This window comes from Rattus norvegicus, chromosome 5 (genome assembly GCF_021556685.1).
Source record: "Rattus norvegicus strain SHRSP/BbbUtx chromosome 5, alternate assembly SHRSP_T2T, whole genome shotgun sequence".
NCBI lineage: Eukaryota > Metazoa > Chordata > Mammalia > Rodentia > Muridae > Rattus > Rattus norvegicus.
Window position 1 is genome coordinate 106,430,618 of NC_141538.1, and position 23,969 is coordinate 106,454,586.

General features: G+C 41.9%; 1 protein-coding gene across 5 annotated transcripts in view; it reads left to right on the forward strand.

The window, feature by feature from the left end:
* The window catches only part of Adamtsl1 (ADAMTS-like 1), a 398,736-nt gene that overhangs the window by 235,937 nt on the left and 138,830 nt on the right, over nucleotides 1–23,969 (forward strand). For all 5 annotated transcript variants that reach the window (XM_087549776.1, XM_087549775.1, XM_087549777.1 and 2 more), the window contains 1 exon segment: nucleotides 8,602–8,731. In XM_087549776.1, the coding sequence (XP_087405902.1) occupies nucleotides 8,602–8,731 (130 nt within the window).

A 23,969-nucleotide genomic window follows, 5' to 3' on the forward strand; every position in this document is an offset into this window, starting at 1 on the left:
ATATATATGTATGTGTGTGTGTATATATATATATATATATATATATACATGTGTGTACATATATGTGTGTATGTATATATGTACATGTGTATATGTGTGTATGCATATATATGTATATGTATATATATGAGAAACCATGGTGTGTTTCAAGAGGCATTTGTTTTTGAATATATATTATATATTATATACTGTGGTTTCTCGATTATGGTTCTCAGTTATAAATCAAGCCTGGAATTTTTGAGGAGGTAGGATAATAATAGGATACATAAATACCCAGATACCTTTATCTCTAAGAATCTAACTCTTCTACTGACAAACCAGGAGTTTAAAAATGAATTTAGAGGGTATATGTGGAAAAGATTAATTTCAAGAATATTCAGCAGAAACAATTGAGAAATAAGATTTAGATGTTTGATATACAATTGATCTCTACCTATAGAAACTGAAAGGTTTTGTATGACATAAATTGTTCTTCATTTATACCCAAGAGAGGACAGAGTTCCTAAAATGTCCTAGGTTTTTAACTGTCGACAACTGAGCACAATGTGCCAAGGTAATATATTTACACCTAAAATGTTAGAGTTGGAAATTCCAAAGTGGTGAAAATATGCTTGGGTTATGTGTTCCATATGATGCCCATATGCACTAACAAATCACTTCACTATATGGAGCATGTATATTTTCAAATCACCGCTTGGCAGTGACACTTCATTGTATTATCAACTTTGATCTTCCACCAAAATAAAACTCACAAGATTACATATATTTTTAATCACTCTTGCTGAAACCAACTTACAGTGCACAGTATTAACAAACATATTTTAAATCAGGTGGAGTTCTAGAGCCAGCCAGGCTAATTTTATTGTTTCTACAATCTGAAGAGATGAAATTGGATAGAACAAAGGTAATCTTTCACCTAGCAGAAGGAGGAACCAGAGGAACTAGTTAAGTGCTTTCAATCCGTAGCTGGTGACTCAGGCTCACAGAGCTGTCATCAAATATCATGCAACAATCATACAATTCTGGGAGATATAAACACAGAAAGGTTCACCTGCTCAAAGATGAAAGCCCTCAAACCTGTGAATGGTGTCCTACCACCCCCTATACATTGTGCTGTAATCTCCTATGAGTAGATTGATGGATGTGGTTCAGAAAGGCCATTCTGCATCTAAGCAGCACTGAAGTATTAACTTCCTAGATGTCAAAGCAACTTGGAAGTCTAGCTTAGGAAAAAATGGGGAACTGGCTTCAGCAGACTTTAGGGTGACATTTTGGACTGGTTGCTACTTTTCCTTCTCACTCCTCTCTTTTCCTTTTGGGGAGAACTCCTCTGTTGGTATTTACTGTGATTGAACACAGGTTCTCCATTACGTTTGCAATATTAGTTTCAGGGGACCCTTGAGGCTGCTCAGTGGATAAGAGGGCTTGTTATGCAAACATGAGGGCCTGAGTTCAGATCACTGAGTTCATACGGAAGCTCAGTGTGTTTGAGTAACTGCTGGTCTGTAATCTCAGAACTGTGCGGTGAGGGGACAGGATTGCTGACTGACAGCCCAGCTACAGGCTCAGTGAGAGTGAGGCATTCCCTGTCTCAGAGAAATGGGGCAGGGAATAATAGAGCAGAACACCCAACATCCTCATCTGGTATCTGCATATGTACTAGCAAACCCAAGTGTACATACCACACACATACACTACACTCTCACACATACATGAACATACATGATATTTATGGGTCCAAGACTCTGTTAGCCCTCCTCCAAGGAGCAGGAACTTTGCCTTCCTCCCAGTGCCAGCAGTACTGGGAGCACAGTGCCCTTTCCCATTCTTTCCACACCACCCATTTCAGGGCAGCACCTCCCTCCGTGGTCCTTTCCTCCTGCATCCCATCCCTCCCCTTTCAGTCTGCTTCCCTCTCTGTTTAGACTGCCCTGCCCATTAGTTTACTCATCCTAGGGAAATGAACTATGTTAATCACGGGGTTGGCCCACCTAAGAATATCCAGGCAACTGACGCTATGGCAAAAGAGACTTAATACACAGTGTTGCAGAGTCTAGTGCATTGTTTTATAATTCCTTAGATTAAAACTTAGTAACTCTGGAGTGCCAGCCTGTGGTTTCCCTATAGGTGCTTTTTATCTGTCATGATTAGTGCTCTGCAGAAGTAATAGTTGGACTTTTTTTAATTGGATATTTTTATTTACATTTCAAATGTTATTCCCTTTCCCAGTTTCCCGTCCATAAACCCCCATCCCATCCCCCGCTCTGAGGGAGATTGTAGGGTTATGGGGTCCCGTGTCTGCTCTGCTCAGGGCACAGCCACTCAGGAAGACAGGACAAAGGTAGTTTACCATGCTTACATGCTTACCCCGCCCTGTGGCTCCGGGGGTGGGAAGCACAGTCCAAGGTGCAGGATAGCCAGAGCTGGCTCGTGGGTCCCCAGGCCTGCAGTGAGGCCAAGGCTATCTGGTTCTCAGGCTTGCAGGCATCCAGGTACCTCTAGAAGCCACAGAAGAGCTGGATCTAGCCCGGAACCAGGGGGTGGAGTAAAGAGGGGAAGCTCCAGCTGGTCTGTAGGGGAGACCTTAGCTTGACAGCAGCAGTAGCAGCAGCAGCAGCAGCAGCAGCAGCAGCAGCAGCCTGCAGGCTTGGCTTGGATGGCTTAGCATGGCAGTGGCTGTGGCTGGGAGCACAGGAGAGGCCTTCTACAGGAGATTCGATGGCAGCTTTGTAGGTGAAGGCCTTCTCCATGACTCCCCACGGCAGATCCTGATGAAAAGAGACAGTCTATGGTTTTGAGGCATTTGTTGTCATTGCAGAAAGTGGATATGTAAAACCATATCCCAGGTCTCAGGGTAGGTCTAAGGTTAAATACCTTTTGCAGGGTGGGGTGTCTGGGGAGGAGACTTATTGGCTAGCCCTCCAAGCCTTTAGGTACCTCATTAAAATGGAAATCTGTCTTGAGCCTACATGACATGTGGTCATATCCTCTACGCATGGAGGCCCTTGGAGCATTGCCCTGACGTGACTGATGTCCACAAATCTATGGATGGCTGCAGCTAGTGACAGGGACCTGGACTGGAATCAGGTGAAGTGCTTACTATCCCTGCTGGGTTTCCAGGTTTTCTAGCCCTAGCTCAACCAAGAACCAGGCTGCCTTTCATGGTCCCACAGGAGATTACCGATGTCCTGCAGAAATCTTGCCTTTTGTACCCCCACTCCTTGCCATCTTGGAAGGGCTCATGTTCTATAAACAGAGGTCTCCAAGTAGAAACAAGTTCCAGCCCTCACACACCTAAAGCAGGTACTTTCATGTAGGGCACATGACAAGATCTCTGGTCACTCACTGCCTCGGGGTTCTTGGAGACCACCCCAGTTTCATAAAGCCCCAATATGTTTTCTAGAATCTCTAAAATGCTATCAAGTAGACGCGTTAGTAGAAAGTGTCTTATTTATTATCAAGTTAGCATACATGTGTTGGCTTTCATCGTGGTGTCCATATACATGCCATTCTCCTCTACTCTTAATTGCTCCTGTCCCCTCCCCATCTTTTCCCTATCCCTCATCTTCCAGCCAGTTCCCTTTCTTCCTCCAGCTAGTCCCCCTTTCTGTTTTTATATGTGTAACCAAGTACTCTCCTTCCCACCCCTCTGAAAATCTATTCCTCCCCTTCCTCAATTTGTAACATACAAATATATAGATACACACATGTATATGATGCACATACACATGCAAGAGAGAGTGAAAGGGAATCCACATATGTGAGAAAATACATGATATCTGTCTTTTGGAGACTGGCTTGTTTCGTTTAACATAGTGATTTCCAGTTACATCCATTGTCTCACAAATACGATGATTGTATTTTTTTTATGGCTGTCTAAAATTCCACTGTTACATGCAACACATTTTCTTAGCTGTTTGTTGATTAATAGCTATCCCAGTTTCACTTCCTGGCTATTATAGGGCAGCTATAAACACAATATGCAAGTCTCTCAAAGGCATGCCTGGGTACAGCCTCTGGTTATGTACCCAAGAATGGCACAGCTAGACGATGTTTTTGTTTTCAGTGTTTTGAGGAACTTCCACACTACTTTCCATAGTGACTGCACAAGTTTTCATTCCCACCAGAAGTGAATAAAGGTTCTTCCTTCTCCACATACTCATCAGCATTCATTGTCATTTGGCTTTTGGTGAAAGATATTCTGATTGGAGTAAAATAGAACCTTAAAGCAGTTCTAATTTACATTTCTGATGGCTAAGGGTATTTAACATTGTTCAGGCATTTATTGGCACCACCTCCTCCTCCTCCTCTCCCTCCTCCTCTTTTCTCATCTGTCATCCTTTTTAGTTGTATGTGGTATGAGTGGATGTGTATGGATGCTTGAATGCTGTGTGCTCATTGATGCACATAAGTACTGTGATGTGCACTCAGGTGTCAGAAGATGAGTTTGGGAGTTGTTTTTACCTTCTATCTTGTTTCTGCCACTTTGCCATGCAATCCAACTCTCTCGCAAGCTTACAGCAATTCTCCTCTCCACTCATCTCAATATAGGAACACTGGGATTACAGATGCATGCTGCCACCTCTGGCTTTTTCCATGGCCCCCAGGAACCTGAACTTGAGTCGTTAGATCTTCCTGGCAAGCACCTCTAAGCACTGAGCTCTCTCTCTCCAGCCATATATTTCTTCTGTAGAGGACACCCATTCATTTCATTGTCTCGTTTGTTGATAGCAGTTTAGTTGTGTGTATGTTTAATTTTTGCCACTCTCTGTCTATCTTTACTATTAATCCCTGCCTGGTATACAGTTTTCAAGGATTTGTTTCATTTTCTGTGCTATTGGAAATCTATTCAGAAATTCTTGCGTATACCTATATCTTGAAGTACTTCACCTGTAAACTTTCTAACCCTACATTAAGGTCTTTGATCTATTTTGAATGATTTTTCTCTACCATGATTATCGCGTTTTTCTCAACACATTTAAGACACTGTCTTTTCTCCAACGGATAGTTGTTATACCTTTGTCAAAAAAATCAAGTTTCTATAACCTTGTGGCCTTATTTCTGGGTCCTCTGTTCTGTTCTACTGGAATGCTGGTCTGGTTCTGTGACAGTGTAAAGCTGCCTTTATTGGTATGTAATTTGAGATTGGGCACTGTGACACCTTCAGTGTTCTTTCTACTAAGGAATATTTTAGTGATTAGGGCCTCTGGTGGTTGCATATGAAACCTAGGATTGTGTTTTACATTTCTATGGACATTGTCACTTGAATTTTCATGGGAATTGGATTGAATCTGTAAACCACATTAATACAGCTATTTTTACAATTTTAAATATTGATCTATAGAGGTATGAATTCTTTGTCTCTTCTAAGGATTTTACTGTGGAGGGTTGCTCACCCATTTTGTTAGATGTATTCCTAGATGTTTTACTCCTTGTAAAAGCTGTTGTGTGTGTGATGGTTAGAGCATCATTTCTAGCATAACACAGCTCTAGATTCTTCATGTAACAGTAAGCATGGCTGTTAGTGTTTCCATCACTATGACATTTTCAAAGGAGAACAGTTTTACTTTGGCTCACGGTTTAAGGGATTCAGTCCATAATTAGCATCCTGTCATATGCCTGTAGTGAGGTGGGGTGTCATGGCAACAGGACCAGGAGGCATAGAAAATGTATTCTTAGCATCCTCAGGGTAGGGAAAGGCTGATGTATCTTTGCAGGGCATACTCCCAGTGACCCACTTCTTCCCCTACCCCTGGCCATCATCTATGATTCTATCAAAGGTACTCAGTGATTAGGCCCAGAAAGTGTGTTGTTTTTTAGGCTTTTGATTCTTACCCTTTGAGACAGGGCCTCACTCTGTTAACCACACTGGCCAAGAACTCATGGTGAGCATATGTAGCAGTCTGGCCTCATACTAGCAGCAGTCTGCCTACTTACTTTCCTGTGTTCTGGGTCTATAGTCATGAGCTATCGCACCCAGCAAGGTTATAGATAATTTGTTTGGTCTGGTTACCTACTGTGCCATGCGGCACTCCCTATGCATTAAATTATCACATTTTGGCAGTAGTGGCTCTAGGCTTGATGGCATTTTGAAAGTATTTTAACAGCATTGGTAGCAGCCTCAGGATTCAATACTGCTCCCTTCAGCTGGCAACCAAAGCCCCAGTTCATGAGCCTTCGGGGGATAAAACCATAACAGTAAGCTGCATGCAGTAGCTTGCCATCACGGCTTTAAGAATCCTATACCATCCCCTTGGGAAATCACAGATGGGAGCAACAATACCTTGTGATCTGTTTAGCTGTGTCGTCATGCCATGAATTTGCAGATTCGGAGACCTGCCCACAGTTGCCATTACATACCATGACAGAATGATTCGAATATCCATAAATCTTAACCGTTTCACATGGATCTGGCCATCACAAATTAAAGAAAATTTGAAAGTCATAAAAGCTTAGGGGCAAAGGAATAAAATGCTGAAACGGCCATGTCCTAGGCATGACAAATACCACAAACTATGAAGGACAAAAATAAAATCTTAGATGGAAGGAAACCAATTTGGATTCTGGTTTTACAGTGCCACTTATTAAATGATGCTCTTGCTTGGTGACCTGGGTCACTGTAACATTGAGTTGGTTTTACAGTGCCACTTATTAAATGATGCTCTTGCTTGGTGACCTGGGTCACTGTAACATTGAGTTGGTTTTACAGTGCCACTTATTAAATGATGCTCTTGCTTGGTGACCTGGGTCATTGTAACATTGAGTTGGGAAGCATTCTCTTGTCTGAGAGACTCAGAGAAATCAAGGGTAGATAGGAGAAAACTAACAAGCAGTAGGTATTTATATTCTGTTAGGTATCATTTTGTGAAATAATATGAGAGAGAGACGGGGGAGAGAAAATGGACTTCCATATATAAGTTATAACTATATACAACGTTCTAAGAATAGATCTATATACTTAGATATGGGTATCTTGCATATGGCTCAAAGCAAATTAGCAGGAATGTCTTGTCTCGCCACTTCCCTTAAACTGCATGCTGCTGAAATGAATCCAGACAAATGTCTAGGTTATTTGTGAAGATGTCTAGGGAGGCAGATATGACAGACTCTTGGTATTTTTAAGTGTTAATGCTGTCAGTGAGTTCTTAGAGCCTCAGACATACTTCACCATTCAGCAACCACGTGACCTCGGGAAAGTCTTTTCATGCTTCTAAGCCTTAGTTTCCATTTCTGTAACTAGGATTTAAATAGTGTTTGCCTCATAGACTTGCAGAGAGAATGAATGATGTATGCTAAGTGCTACAGTATCTGGACCATAGTGAACACTGTACATGTTAGATGTTACAACTCCAGGCAATAGAATAAAATGTCTGTTCAGTGGACTCATTTGAATGGCTTATGCTCCATGAAAGTCTCCACAGGGTACTCTGGACCATTTTGAGTTATCTACCCAGTAACCTTTATCAGTCACTGCTCAAAACACTATGCTAATGCCATCTAGGTTGTCCAGATATCTATGAGTATATTGTTTTCTATGGTTATAGTCACTATGCACTCTATGTATTGTTTCAACTTCCAAAGTTGTCCTAAGTCAATGAAGAAATTAAACAGAATCAAAACAAAGCCAGCAGGAACAGAGCCATTGATGTAAAGACACAGGAACAGAGCAGCGTATAGAATGCTGCACAGTGAAATGTGATATCATACCCCTCTTTCATTAAAATATCTCTCCTTCACTAAAATACAATGTTTGGTATTGGATCTCTGAGGATCTCATCTCATTTGTTGGTTTGTTAATGGTTACCCTCTTGCTCTGTTCTGCTCCTTGTACACTAAATTATCAGTGGCTATATAGTCTGGTAGCATTTTCTTAATTTTTTTTGATATTAAAATATAAGTACACCATATACCCTTCCTTCTCTTCAACTTTTCCCATGCATCTTCCCTTGATCTGTCTCAAATTCATGGTCTCTATTTCTTTAACATACACTACTTACACACAAAATATGTATGTGTGTTTATGCGTATGTCTATTCCTAAACATATAAATACAACCTGCTCAGTTTTTATAAAGTTACCATATTTTATGATTTCAGGGCTGAATACCACTTAGTATTAATTCATTGGGGTCTTTTCTCTAGGAAAAGACCAGTTCTCTTTCTCTTAGTTACCTGTAGTTCTTTGTCTAGAGTTGAAAGCCTATTAGATTTCCTCCTTATGTTAGCGTGTCTATCGGTGTTGGTTTTATTTGGGTAAAATTTAGGCATGTTGATAAGACTTTTTGTTTTTAGGTTCTCTGATATTTCTGGGAGACAATATCTCAAACTTCTGTTCTTCTGGGCTTTACAATCTTTTCAGCCCCTGAGTACAAACCCAGGGCTTTGTTCAGACTGAGCAATCACCTAACCACTGAGCTATACTCCCAGCCCTAGATCAAGTGATGCTTAACAAGAATGGCAGCGCTGTGCTTCAAACTGTAGCCTCTAATGTGGAGTGAGAGTCCCACCGATCAGAGACCTCCCACCAGCTGCCTGTCTACACTTCATCACCCCAACACACACCCAGTCTGCACTCTGGCCTGACAGTGTGATTTGTACACAGGTGTCCAGGAGGCTGTGGTGAGCTGCCTGAACAAACAGACCCGGGAGCTCGCTGATGAGAACCTGTGTGTGACCAGCCGACGGCCCCCACAGCTCCTGAAATCCTGTAACTTGGATCCCTGCCCAGCAAGGTAAGGGATGTATTGCTGCCCTGCCAACCAGGAGCATGTGCTGAACTGGGTGCATCTTTCTATGGGTAACAGAGGAATGCTTATTGTTACCCAGTGTTTTGAAAACCAATTAGCGTCAGTTCAAACTTCTAGTCAAATCCACTTAAATTTAATTGAAAGCAGGGCCCTGGAATTCTATCCCAATCAATGGTCATATAGTCCAGAGGCTCCATGCACTGAGCAAATGTACAGCATGGATGTTATATGCATGTAGCATTCTGCTGCTTTCCCTTAAAGTGAAAATGAACTGACCACAGACTTCATGCTCTATGCTACATTTTAGCCCGTATCCCAAAGCCTTGAACCATAATAATAAACTGGCTTTCAAATCACAGAGTATACGGTACTGAAGCATCTGGGTGGTATAATTGACCCACTGTGAAATCTGTGTGCACACAGAATACAGATTCACTCTAGCATGCTCGGGGGTGGGTGTGTATCATTCCACATGCATAAAATCAATTAAAGCATTTCATTGTTTAGCCTTGCCTGTGTCTCATTATCGCCCAACCTTGAGTCTTTGCTAACCAATCCAATCACTGCTTTGGTCCACATGATTTTATGGTGTCTCAGGAAATTTGCCTTTTAGATACTATTTTTTGGAGCAAACCGCCTCTATGATTCTGGTTTGGATGAGATATGTTTGAGGTACTAAAGCCAGACTTGCAAATCTACAGATGCATTGAGGGATGGTATTGGATAAGGTCATGTCCTAGATATGAAAGGCATCTTGCTTCTGAATAATTCTCATTTCTCTGCAAAATATGAGTCACTATACTGTTTTCAGGTGCTAACAGTAGCTTGCTGGTAAAGCGTGTGTGCCAACTGTCTTCTTTCTCAGCCAGCTCCAGTAGATTCCTTACGTTTTTGGACTTGAAAGAAACAGATTCCAGCCTTCTCCAATCACATGACACAGCTCCATGGTGATTTTCTGGTCCCCATAGTTGTTCCATGTATTGATCTGAATGCCAAAACTGAACTTTCCCCTTCAAATATAGAAGTGACATTGGCCAGCTGTGCCACATCCTCCAGAGCCAGCCACTTGCCTAGAATAGTACCCCACCCATCAGAACAACAGCCAGGAAAACAGAGTCAAGAGCTAGGCAGAGAGAAGCAGACAAAGAGAAGCTAGATCCAGTGTGTTAAATCCCAAGCAAGTTTGTAGCATGGCTGCTATCTGCATGTGTCCCTGGGCCAACTATTTCAAACTCTCCACTGTCTGAGTGTGTGACCCAATGACTTTTGTTGATTAGAAAAGAATACAAATTCCTCTACTTATTACACAGCTCTATGTAATAAGTAGAGGAGTCTCCCATATTAAAAGAAGGCTGCTAGGCACTTGGCTAGATGGTCAACAGGGTTGGGTCTCATCCTATCTGTCACCATCTAGCTATGTAGCCTTAGCAAGTTAACTGCTCTCTCTTTTTCCCCATGAATGAAATTACTGGACAAGTCAACACAAGGTTGCCATGTCCCATGCAAATATCCAGCAATTATTCATTATCCCATAGGCAGAAGCCTCATACAACTATCAGCTCTTCTGGGTGGTCAACTGCTGTCCTTTATATCCTGTTTCCTTTGCCATCATTAGGAAATTAGACGTGTCTTTTTAGCACATTCCACTGCTATGATGAGCTAAGGCAAGGCCAAGGAGTCAGTACTTGGATTGGAAGAAAGTTGCTGGCATGTGTATCTACTGAATCCATTCTTTCTGTGATCAGAAAATTATTATTATCATTATTATTATTATTGTTGTTGTTGTTGTTGTTGTTGTTGTTGTTGTTGTTAAAAACATACACAAGTATGTTTTCTCATTCTCAAAGGGCTAAGATTAATTTAGATAAGATTAATTTACCTTGCTCTTTTTTAATTGATTCTCCTGTAGACTATTTGGGATACCTTCAGAGCAGCCCTCTCTTCCTGATCCCCTTGGATACACATTTTGTTTGATAGAGATGAAGTCATATGCACTTCTCTACAACCTCAGTCCAGTCAGAGGTCATTATGATCTTCAGTTCATCGTTCTTCAGCAAGCTTCTGTGTTCCCTGTGTGTTTTGTTGTACCCTATGGTGGGTCTAATCTTCCTACACAGCCTTTTATGCTCTTGGTCTTCGCTGAAATCCACGTGCTTTTTTGAAAAAAGAAAACCTCAGCATTCCTATGGAACATACAGAAATGTTTCAAGTCTTCACTTCTTTGTCTGTGAAGAGACTTGGGACTAAGATATGCTGCCCTCCTTGAGGAGTTGTCAATGCTCATGATTGCCAGTGAGGAAACTACAGTCTCACCTATGCAGGGACCAATGCTATAGCATTCAGTGCACCAAAGGCCTCTGGCTTTCTGGAGCAGCTTCTGAGACCCACATGAGGTCCTTCTGGTTTCTTCTGTGTGAAACTGAGTTTGCATCAGAAGCACATGTCTGACTTTTGCCAGTGCTCCCACGTGCAGCTTTCAGGCCTGGTCACTCACAGCAGGAGAGGCACATTCCAGACTGGAAGGACCTTTTCTAGCTTTTATGAATATTTCTGAGTACATATGTGTGCATGTGTACAATGTTTATCCTCTTTAAATAGCTTTGATAAGACAGTAGTTTCTATTGAAGGGGCTAGATTTTAAAGTCCTTGCTTTTTTGTTTTATGTTTTGATCCTTCTCTCTTGATATCTATGATCTAGGAACCAACATGTGGCAGGTGATTGCTCACCTGGAGGCCACGTTTGTAATTTGCAAGGTTTAGACCATTCTGTGAATGAGAGCCCAAAGGTATCACAGCTATTTCGATCCTCTCTAGCCCTCTTCTCCATCTTCCAGGTGATGTTTGAAATGACACTATTAGGTTCCTTTTCATAAACACAAGGCCTTAATTGTCAAATTGAAATATAAATATGATTATAGCATTTATGTTATCACGTGTATACAGAAAAATATACTCAAAGTAAAGGATACAAGGTAGGCACTGATGGAAGGGACAGGGACAAAGAGGCGGTTGCTGGCAATGGCCAATAGAAAGGTTGCTTCTGGGAGGGCAGGGATCAGTCTGTGGAGGAAATATATTTATTTCTTTTCAACCTTGCCTAAAATTGGCCATAAAACATTGGATGCAATTTTGCTTATAAGCCATCAGTGAGAACTTTCTTCAAAGTTGATAGGAAAGGAGTTATTTTCATAGAGAAGGACACTTTTGTGCATGTTTAACACTAAGAAATTTGAGTCTCAGAAGTTATATCATCTTCCCCATTGTGCCATCAGTGAGTGAGTTTGGATCGGAGAAGATTTTAAAAAGAAGCCAAGAGCCCTTGTGGGGAAAGATGTCAGTTTCTGTACCCAATTTATTAAAAAGCAAAACATTCTGGGTGTTCTAATAATGTAATTAGCTCATGAAGAGAACTATCCTTTAAAACTCAGGGGAATAGCAAGGAAGAGAAGGTAAAAAGATGGGGGGAATCAGAGGATCAAAATGGCTGCTGTGAGATAACGTCTTTGACGCTTTGATGCATGTCAGGGATGCTGCAGTCATGAACTCTCAATGGTATAGTTGCCTGCACATAACCTGCCCTGCACATAACCATACCAAGCAACATGCCATTATGTATGGGGGAACAGTTTGTAAGGCCTTACCCCTGGGTGAGGAACTAGAGGTAATCAATAGATGCTGAGGGAAAGAGAATCAGTTTTCTCTAGACAGAAACCCCTGATAGGTTTTCTAATCCTAAGTGGTCAGTTCTAAACACATGTACATCCAAACAACGCTAACTAGGCCCAGTAGATCATGTGTGCATGTGTGTGTGTGTGTGTGTGTGTGTGTGTGTGTGTGTGTGTGTGTGTATAAAACAATCTAACAATAATAATTATAGAAGAGGTCATGAATTCAGGATTGGGTGAGGGGACATGAGAAGAACTGGAAGAGGAAAGAAGGGTAGAAATGATGTAATTACAGTGTATTCAGGCACAAAATTCTTAAAACAAAAGATTTTTTTTAACCCCTTAACCACAGCAGTAGTAATCTGGGCAGGAAAGTAATCCCCCACCTTTTACCTGCTTGGTCACTTTGCCCACCCTTTCTTGCCCAGAGATACATTCAAGACTACTTTCCATGGATCTATATACCTCTGTAAACTACACAAATATACAAGGCTCTGACATTTGTAAACAAGATCTTACTGCATTTACTGCTCAGAAGGTTCAAGTTTTCACTTAGCACCACCCACTATAAAGCGTTCTCATCCCTGAGACACTCAGAAGGACAAGCAAATAGATGCAGACATGTGGCCCAAGCCTCTTTGGCTACTTGTCACTGACCTTTGAAAGGCTATAGACGTCTTAAGATCTTCATTTTCTTAGTTAGAATGGAATATCATTTTAGAATGCTGGGTATAGTGAGTCACAACTACAGCTTTAGTACGTAAGGGACCGAGGCAAGTGGATTGCCATGGAGTTGAGGTAGACCTGGGCTATACAGTGAGTTCCAGGCCAGCATAGGCTACAGGATGAGACTCTGTCAATAACAACAACAGTGACGGGATCTGTGCTGGGGTGTAACTCAGTGTCAGGGTGTTTGACTTGCATATATAAGGCCCTGGTTTCAATACCCTGTACCCCTACTACATACACACACACACACACACACACACACACACACACACACACACACACACACACACACTGCCAGGTATAAAGACACAAGCCTAAAATCCCAGAACTCATTTATCGAATCAGAAGGATCGTGGATTCCAGGCCTGCCTAAGTTATCTGAGCACCTAACTCTGCCTCAAAAATTAAAAATGAAGAGAAATCAAAATCACAATCGTCACTCAGAGAAATGTGTAGTTATCTTTTAGTTTTGCCGAGAAACAATAGTCATAATTTCCATGAGAGCATGATATTTTTAAATTCAAGACTTAAATTCGATTAGGTTTGAGCTAAGTCTTAATAAATAAGTTACTATCTCCCTGGTTTATAAGAGCAGTGACATGAGCAGCCAAAGAAAACCAGAAAGCACTACTTTTTAAAAAAATGTATGACTGTTATTAATTATAAGCATTTGATAGCTCGGCCAGTGTGTGTTGAAAAGATTTGGTAAGTGTATGTGGAGGAGGGGAACAGAGTCAGCAATGAAAGCCAGATGGCTGAAAATGAAGGAAATTCCAGGCAATTTCTGCAGCTTTGTTCTAACATACTTCTTAAACTAAACTTTTATTTCTGTGCAACAGAGAACAGCTGAGTGGTGCCGGGGAGATAAACAGTGGAGGGGGAGCTCCTAATTCCAGGAATGGTATTTAGTCTCTTCCCTGTCCCTCTCTCCACCCCCTGTGCTAGCCCTAATCTCTTTGCTCAGTCCTAGGACCCTTCTGAGAAGCAATAAGAATAAAAGAAGCTGAGAATCCTTATTTACAGGGAATGCTGGGGTCACAGAGTCCCCTCTTTAAAGGCAGACCAGAACACCCACTTTATTGTGCACTAACAAGACCCATGCACACTGACAGCACGTGATTTCCAACTTCAACTTTTCTTTTATATTCACTTAAAATGGCCAGAGTGAAAAGTGTCGCCTTTTAAGACAGCCATGTTTTCATTGAGTTGATGACACTTTCAAAGCATCGCAGGCACCCTGATCCTGTTTTAAGGGCTGCTATTTCAACATGCTCTCTACAGATTGGTTTGTCTTCTGCTGGTCCCTAAAGCTTCCATATGCTGCTGCTTTTCAGCTCTGTCCACACCAACGTTTAAATTCATAAAGCAAAAGCACACCAAAGCTCGCCAGCATCCGCAGACATTAAGTCCAGATTCAGAGGCCATGTTCAGATGTCTTTGGAGTAAAACTCTTACTACCATGCCTTCTCTGGCATACCCTGGTGTATCTTCCACATTTTCCCTTTCTCCTACTGATGGGCAGATTACAACAGAGCGCCATGCTTCTTAATTGTTAGACTCATTGGTTAGTGAGCCTGGGCTGCTTCTTCACCAGGAATGTTAGAACTGTTTCAGTGACATTTTGATGTCAACAAAAATAAAAATAGCATTGTGGTGAGGCTAAAATTACTTTGTATACCTAGATTTCAATTTCGTGGAGCTAGAGAGAAAATAAAACAACAAAATGTACCTTCTAAACATGTTACCTGAAAGAGTAGATGATCCATTCTAAAAAGGGTGCAAACAACAGCTTTGAGGAAACCCATCCATCCAGTCTGAAAAAGGAAGTCTTTTCTGGTTTCTTAACACCTAAATCATTAGACCACACAACCCGGCCTAAACACCATGAAGCCTTTATACAGACCATCGACTGCTGTTAAGTTTCTGCCCCAAAGCTAAAGCAGGGAGGTTATTTACATTTAAATTCTGAAACAGTAAAAATGAAACAGACAGGTATCTTCATGCCCAGCAGGCTTCAGGTACCAGTCATCAGAATGAACAGAACACAAAACCTCTTCTTGAAGATGTCACCTGTTAACATCAAAACCTCAAACCTGAAAACCTCAAAACACCAATGGTTCAGAGGGAACTTGTGGCCTCAAGGCGGCTTATTTCTCCAGGAGGTAGAGCCCATGCTGAATGAAAAAGCATAAAGGTGGGATCCATCCAGGGGAAGGAAAGAGAACATGGTTCAGCCCAAAGGAAAGGACAAGAAGTAGGTGCCATAAAGAACAAGCAGGGGCCACACCCATGGAGGCCTAGGGTCCTGAAGGTGCTTGGGCTGTATTTCCTATAGTAAGTGGAGCTCAATGGAGAAGTTTAAACAGGGTCATAAAAAGGCCGGTTTTGCTTGGATAAAGATGTCCCATACTGACCACCCAAGACAATAAAAGTCATAGCTAGCTTTTATTACCACCTATGTATCGCAATTGTTTCTCATGTAGAATCAGAGATGGTACACTCTGTGTAATATTTTCATTGACAAAAAGCAGTGCAAATGCCAGCATTTTGTTTGCTCCCTCCAGTAATCCAGTTTGTGCTACTGAGCCTGTCAGCCTGACGGGATAATGGTGCCACAGGTAAGGGAATCACAGAGGAAGTCATGATCAAGCTAGCTAATGTCACTTGATCACTGAGGCCCTCTCAGCACTAGCATCCTGAGATCCTTCAAAGATAAGGATTATATTTCTTACAGAATCAAAGTTTTGCAAATAAGAAAGAAAATATGCATGGGTTGTATTAGAAGAAGAAAAAAAAAAAACACCTGGAATCACATTTAACACAGAGAAACATCTCTGCACAAAAAAGGAACGGCTTCCTTGATAAAGAACCATAACTGTACTGAGAATGCCATTTCACCTTTCATATGAGGCACTTAGCTCTGGCATTCAGGCCTTGAGGACAGCTAGAGACTGAAATGGTAAATGTTTTCACAGTACCTTAATTACATTTGTATGCGAGCAAAGAATATAAAACACCTCGCATCCCTCCACTGAGAAGTTCATGATGCCCTTAGAGATAATCAGAATTTCTCTTTGTTCAGCCTCCATTGAATAAGTACCTATTGACTGTTTCCTGTGCCAGGCATTGTGCTGTGGTCACAGTAATGGACAAAACCTGCTGTGTTCTCTGAAGCTGGGAATGCCAGTTCTTAGAGCTGGTCAAGGCCTTTTCTTTTGTGACTATTTCTTCGTTTGTTTGAAATTTTGTTTTGTTTTGCTTTGGTGCTTCAATTCTATCCGGGGCCCTAATCATACCATGCATGCTCAGTACAACTGAGTTAACCTCAGATGCATATATTTTAAACCCTGATGTAATGATGAAACATTGGGAGTTTTATAGATCAGAAATCTTACTACTTATAAATCAGTTAACAGAACTGAACTGGCACCTTGAAAAGGAAGGCATTTTTTGGCTTTCCCTACCATAGATTTCAAAAGTCCCAGAGTTAATGGCAGTCAAAGATTTCCCAAGGTTTTTGGACACTATTTGAACCTGTAACAATATTGAAACTTAAGGACTAATTAAATGCTTTCTTTTACTAGAGTTGTCTTGATCATGGTGTCTCTTTACAACAATGAAACAGTGGCTAAGAGGAGACTTGGCAATGCTAAATATCCGCATCAGAAAAGGGAAGATTCCTTAAAACGGGGGGAAAAAAAAAAAAAGGATGGCTGGGACTTTGGGTTCAAACAAACACTGTGGCTGTTATTTTCCTCATGACCTACCTGTCAAAGACAATCATTCTGACAACAGGGGTGGGGGCATTGTAAGGATAAGCCAATGAAGCTCTCTGCTGACCTCTACAGCAGTCAGGAAACAAGGAACTTCTTCCCAACCCCTAAGCCCTAAGCTATGGTCTAAGACTTTGTGCTTCTTTCCTACTCATTGTAGTTTTCCCAAAAAATGTCTTAACCAAGTAATGATAGGAACAAAGTTAAGGGAACCTATGAATAGAATATCCCATAGCCTATGGGGCCCATTCTTATTCAAACCACCACAGTGTTTGTCCTGAATAGAAAAAGGTGGCCATACTTGAAAAGGAAGCAGGTCTCCATAGTGTCTACAAGTTTTTCAGAAGATGGAACCTTTTGGGACAATACATTTGACATTGTTACTTAAGCTGATAATGTGTATTTTAAACACCTTAATGAGATGAAGAAATGGGAACAAAGAACACAGAGATTTCAGTGTCCCTGACTTAGGCACTGTTCTATTGTTGTAAAGAGACAACAGGACCAAGGCAACTCTTTTAAAAATGGAGGGGGGGCGTTTTATTGGGAGATTGCTTACAGTTTCAGAGGGTTAGTCCATTCTTATCGTGGAGCAATAAATGAGAGCTACATTCCAATCCACGGGGTGGGGGGGGGGGGAGAGAGAGAGAGAGAGAGAGAGAGAGAGAGAGAGAGAGAGAGAAAGGGGAGCAGACAGAGAAAGACAAAGAAAAGGAGAGACAGAAACAGAAAGATAGATAGAGAGAAAGAAAAGGAGACAAAGACAGAGAGAGAGGCAGAGAAAGAGAGAGAGAGAGAGAAAGAGAGAGAGAGAGAGCGTGCGCGCCTTGTGTGGGCTTTTGAAACCTCAAAGCCTGCCCCCAGTGATGCACTTCCTCCACCAAGACCACACCTTCTAATCCTTCTAATCCTATCAAAGAGTTCCACTCCCTCATGACTAAACATTCAAATACATAAATCTACTTCGGGAGCCATTCTTACTCAAATCAAACCACCAGAAGCCCTGAACATAGTAATATCTTAGGAACTACAACAAAGGGGGCAGGGAGTCCTTTTGGCAAGTAAGATGACAGCAGAAAATGAGTAATGCTATCCTGACAGAGAATCCTAAGATAAGTCAGAACAAAATGAGGTTTGTATTAACTGTGGTATTCCTAGCTGGTTGTCTCCACAAACACATATGGGAGTGAATAAGGTAGGTAGAAAGAAAAATAAAATAATGTAGAGCGGGGGAACAAGGAAAATCCAACTGTGGTATAGCCAATAGCCTGAGCCTACCTTTGAGTCAGATACAGTTTTCTAATGCCTACATCTGCTTGGCGCAATCAATATATCAGACATGGTGTTTCAGTCACTTTTTGTGTCTGTGATGAAATTACCATGACCTAAAGCAACTGCTTAAAGAGCTTGCTTTGGTTTATGGTTCCAGAGAGCTAAAGACCATAAAAGCAGAGAAAGCATTTCTGCCAGCAGGAAACTGCCTGATTGCACCTTTATTCACAACACAGGAAGAACAGAGGGAAAACAGGAAGTACGGTGAGCATATTAGCCTTACAGCCCGCCGCCAGTGATGTAATTCCTCCACTGTGGTGGCACCTCCTAAATGTTCTATACCCTCTGCAAACACTGCTACCAGCTACGAGATGAGTGCCGAATACATGAGCCAATGGTGCTCATTAAAGCCCCCCGTATCAGGTGTGGTGCCAGTCTCTTAATATGTGCTATAGTATCCAATTTCCCTGTAAATTTATGATGATCCTATTCTTGTCCTGCCTTAGAGCTAAATAAGTCTTTAGAGCAGTTGTTCTCAGCCTTCCTAACGCTGAGACCCTTTAATACAGTTCTACATGCTGTGGTGATGGCCGGCCATGAAAGTATTTCACTGCTACTTCATAACTGTAATTTTGCTATTATGACTTGTAATGTAAATATCTGATATACTGAATATCTGATATGAGAGCCCTAAGGGGGTTGAGGACCATATGCTGACAACCACTGCTTTAGAGAGACATATAACCCCCAAATGGCAGGTCCAGATTTGGCTCAGGGTATAGGAGGATTGGAGGGAGAGAAAACTGTGGTCAGAATATGATGTATGAGAAAAGAAAAAATAAAGGACTGAGCTTGGGGGTCAGTTCTTCCCTTTATTTATGATAGATATAGACCTATCCATCACTCCCCTGTTTCAGACAATCCATGTAGGCCCAGGAATTAACTCTGAGAAAAGTATCAATATTAGTTGCCTGTAGCCCATAACCCAGTAAAGATCACAAACAAGTCACAAGGTTTACTTTCTTCATCTCGCACTTCTAGTTACAAGTATGGACAGAGCGCAGCTCCTGGAGAGGGCTTGCACTGAATGGGATAGAGTCAAAGCTTCAGCCGAGCCAGCACTTCTCAGGGCGAAGCCAAACCCTTAGGAAATGAAGCGTGTAAAAGGAGCTCAAGTAGACCTAAGTGAATCCTCTAAAACCAATGCTGACTCATTAAGCACAGAGCTCCTTTCCCTTAAAAAAAGAGAAAGAAGAAAGAGATCCTGAGTCACAGAGAAAGATGCAGCCGAGGCTTGCAAATCTGGAAGATGCTGTGGACTGTCTTGGGGCTTTGAAGTTTTGCTCTGCTGTTACAACCATTGCCCCAGTTTGTGCTGAACTGATGTCCTGTAATCAAGTATCACCACCTCCTGAGCATGTGTATTCACACACACACACACACACACACATGCACACACACACACACGCACACACACACACACACGCACACACACACACACGCACACACATACACACACGCACACACACGCACACACACACATGCACACACACACATGCACACACACACGCACACACACACACACACACACACACACACACGCATGCACACACACACACTTTCCTCTTTGAAAATCTGAGTCCCTGCCTCCTCCTCTGTGCCATTCTTTCTAACAGTTTGCCTGTACCTCCTTCCTCCCTCCCCTAGAGGCTTATTTCCAGCCACTTGCCCCTAACTATCCAGATTCCTAGCTGGCTCTTTTCTACCTATCTACAAAGCACATTATTCCAATTTTTTTAGCCTCCCTCCTCATGCATTCAGTTAAATTCAACTAAATAATAATAATAATAATAATAATAATAATAATAATAATAATGCAAACGTGCTTAATCTGATAAGCAAGCTATGATGTGCATTTCTCACCTCAAGCTTATTCCAGTCTAGAGAACATGGACTTGCATAAATTAGGGTTAAGGTTCAGTGCATATGAATTTGCCAGCTGTGTGGCTGCAGAGAGCCTGTGAAACTTCTGGACTCATTTTCTTCCTCTTTAACCTCAAAAGAGCCGTTGTGAGGATATGGACCTTAAGTGCTCAGTGCGGTGCCTAGCATGTATTAAGTTAACAGGTATTAAATTGGGATTTCATGGGAGGCAGGTTTATATATCTCTATAAGGAGCGGTCCCTATTTGGAGGAAGTAGGCAATTTTTGTGGACTTCACAAAATTGCAGCTCTTGAGAATGTCTGATCCAAAAGTATCCCCCAATTAACTCTAGCCCTTAGAGGGTAGCAATTTTCTGCTGACTAAAGGAAAATCCAGCTTAGTTCAGTGAACTTTTGTTTTTAAATTCTTGCTCTGCTATTGGCTCTAGATGAAAAAAAAATTAGTCTGAAACATAGATACTGGGACAGGCACTAAAACTACACTGGGAGACCAGTACACAGACCGGTCACTCGAGCACCATGCAAGGTGTAAGTGCCATGGGTAGAAGATGAGCAGATCGCAGCTGAACAAACGTCTTCTAACTTAACTTAAGGAAGGAATCACCCAGAATTATCCTATTACTACAGATGGAAAAGAGGTTAAAAATTCTGACCAAAGGTACTATTAGCATACTCATCGATACTCCCTGAGAATCTTGAAATAGACTTTTCCAACACCTTCAGGATGGTTTGTACATGGTCATGTGCCCTTTCACGTTCCTGCATAAGCCTTAAATTGTTTGATTCTCCTGTATAAGTCTCCCTATAGTTGTGCTCAATAACTAGGGAGATGACACAGAAATTGTTGCTGTAACAGAAATTATAGCAACTGGTGAGAGTAGATCTAATCAGTCTACTGAAGTTCTCCTGGACCTCTGTCCCCATGGCTACCATCCGCCTATGACTTCTGTCCTTCCATGAATTCCCCTGGGTGGTCTGTTGCTTTAACCAGCTCTATTATGTCAGAAGGTAAGAGATGGACTTAGCATATAAAGCATTCCATTTTCGTCACACCATGGAGGGACTGTGGGAAACCGTAGATAACGCCAGGTCAGCTTGGCTCATCCAATCCCTTACGGGCCATCGTCCTCAGCTGTAAAGTCGGGGATCACGAGCTCTTGGGCTAAGAACGTTTGGCAAAGCTCTCTCGGCTCTGTGAAGCTTAGGGTTGTGCAAGGAACAGAACTATTGTTCTGTAGTCTTCTTTGAGCCATCCCTTCATCCCTTGCCACATGAGGTATTTCAGAAGATTGGTTTTCAGGCCCCCTCTGTCTGATTCATCTTCCAAGACTGATCATAGTGCGAGTGTCACTGGAAGCTTTGCCTAACACAGGGGTGGGGGCACAGTGTCATGGACGTATTTGTTTAGAAGTCAATCTTTAGGATGTTTTAAGATTTAAAAAAATCAAAGGGTCAGAAAAGTCATGCCTTGGTGAAAGAGAGAGAGAGAGAGAGAGAGAGAGAGAGAGAGAGAGAGGGGAAGGAAGGAAGGAAGGAAGGAAGGAAGGAAGGAAGGAAGGAAGGAAGGAAGGAAGGGAGGGAGGAAGGAAAGAGAAAACCACCACACAGTTTCTACTTAAATGGTGCAGAGGGACACATGGAAAGAGCCTGCAGATGATTCCTGAATGTGCCCTGGATGCACTTCAGGAAACCAAATGGAAGTTTTTAATAACCAAAAAACAAATGAAGTTTGTTTGTTTCATAAATGCACTAATTTGAGAAATCCCCCTCAATTTAAAAAAATGATCTCTATGGGCAACAGACCCTCCTACTCCTCACCCACCTACCACATTTTTCCTGCCTCAACTCTTTCTCTAACTTGGCAAACCTGGAAAATCACAGGATCCCAAAGCGCATACAGCTTTAAACTTCATCAAGCTTTGGGATAAAGTCACAGAAGGAAACTGTTATAAGCAAGGTATTTGTAGATTTAAAAAAAAAATACAAACCACCAGTTAGACGGATGCCATTTATCAATGCTCTCCTCTGCGAGAAAAACTAAAAAGACGCTAGAACTGTACTGTGGGGAGGAGCTGATGAAAAACCAGACCAGCTCAGAAGATGCACCCCACTGTCAAGTTCAGTGTTCTGCAGCTTTCTGAAACGGGAGTCCATTTGTTTGCAATTGGGGAACGAGACAGTAAGCTGACAGCTTGGAGACCAGAAAGGCTCCTCACTCCTCTTTCCTTTGTCACCTGCCAGACATTTACACGGATTTGAAGGTACATCCCAGGCACACCTAGAAGTGTCTGTGTGAAAATGGGCACTGTCTTACACTTTTCTCCTCTAAATGGATGGAGGCTGATGAGGTAGCTGACCCGTGGTGGAGGGAAGCAAAACCACATGTGGGTTGGCTTGACCCCGCCTTGATTTAGAAGAGTAGGTACTGTTTTCCAGCTCACCCTTGTTCATTCACCATCTCCAGGACGGTAGTTCTGCAAGATAAAATTGGCGAAAACTAGACTGCTTGTTACCATCCGTAGTCTGGCTGCAGCTGCAGATCAGACAGTAGAAAGCAGTTCTGTGGATTGTACTCCTGACATAGGGGAAGGTAGCAAGCTGAAGTCTGTTATTCACGGTGATAATGTCTGGTTACAGCAGTCTGTATTCTGAATTTTATAATGCTGTCTGCACTATAAAATCCCTTTCCATATTTCCTCATAGTAAATAAACTATAAATAAAGGTCATCCAAATATTCATGCATAATTGCTACTCTGCCACATAAGGTAAAACATTTGGGAACACACACCCCCAAGCCCTAGGCTATGACCAGAGTAGTGTCTGCAAAGGATGTATTTCCTAAATATTAAGTGTACTCATTTGCTCACAAAACACATGCACTATTTGAAAATGCTATTGTAGACACTTTCTTTCCAAAGTCTATGTCCCCTGCCTTCAGGTCCTGTGCCCATCGCCTCAGGTCTTATGCCTCGTGCGGGATAATGGTGATGGTGCATTGCTACACAAACTAGATAACAAATATGGAGACCCATATTTGTTGTGTGTCACAATGCTGCACAACAGTTTCTGGGACTGGGGTCCCTTCATGGTGATTGAAGAACCATGACCATGTAAAGAATTTAGTGGTAATTTAATTCTCACTATATCCCATTACTTCAACACTAAACAGTGATAGGGTTTCACTATCTACAACTTCTGTACAAGATCTATAAGAAGTGTGGCCAATAATCTTGTCTTGAATTTTTGACCAATGAGTTCCCCCTCAGAGCCTTGGGTTATAGACTCTCAGTGTAACTTGGTCCAATTCTCAAATGACTTGCCCAAGTGGACACTGGCTGTTCTGTGAATCCGAAAGTCTGAAAGCAATTACCAATCTTGAACTAGGAGTTTATAGGTAGATTCCGAAGCTTCTGTGGTGAGTCAGAATGTAGTCCAAGAGCCACATCCTCAACTCAAACCCTGGTTCTGTTGCTCTTTCAACATATCCCTGAAGAACGTTTTAGCCTCTTGATGTCCTCACTTCCTTATCCACAAGGTAAAGATTAAATAACACCCACTTTACGGTAGGTACAAAGGCTCATTAATTAATGTGTGTGAAGATTTTCAGGTGAGCCTCTGGCTTTCCGGGGTCAGGCTGTATATAAGAGGCCCTAGTCACTGAGGACATACTAAGAAGTTAACTTAAGTGACAGGTGACCTGACACCCTGGATAGCCACAGGTAGACAAAATATTCTTCACTAGAAGAAAAGAGTTTCTTACCTTTCTGCTGTTTCTTATTCCCTGTGGCTCAGTTTTCAACAGCAGCCACTGAGTATGATATGTGGAGCTACGTGGAGAC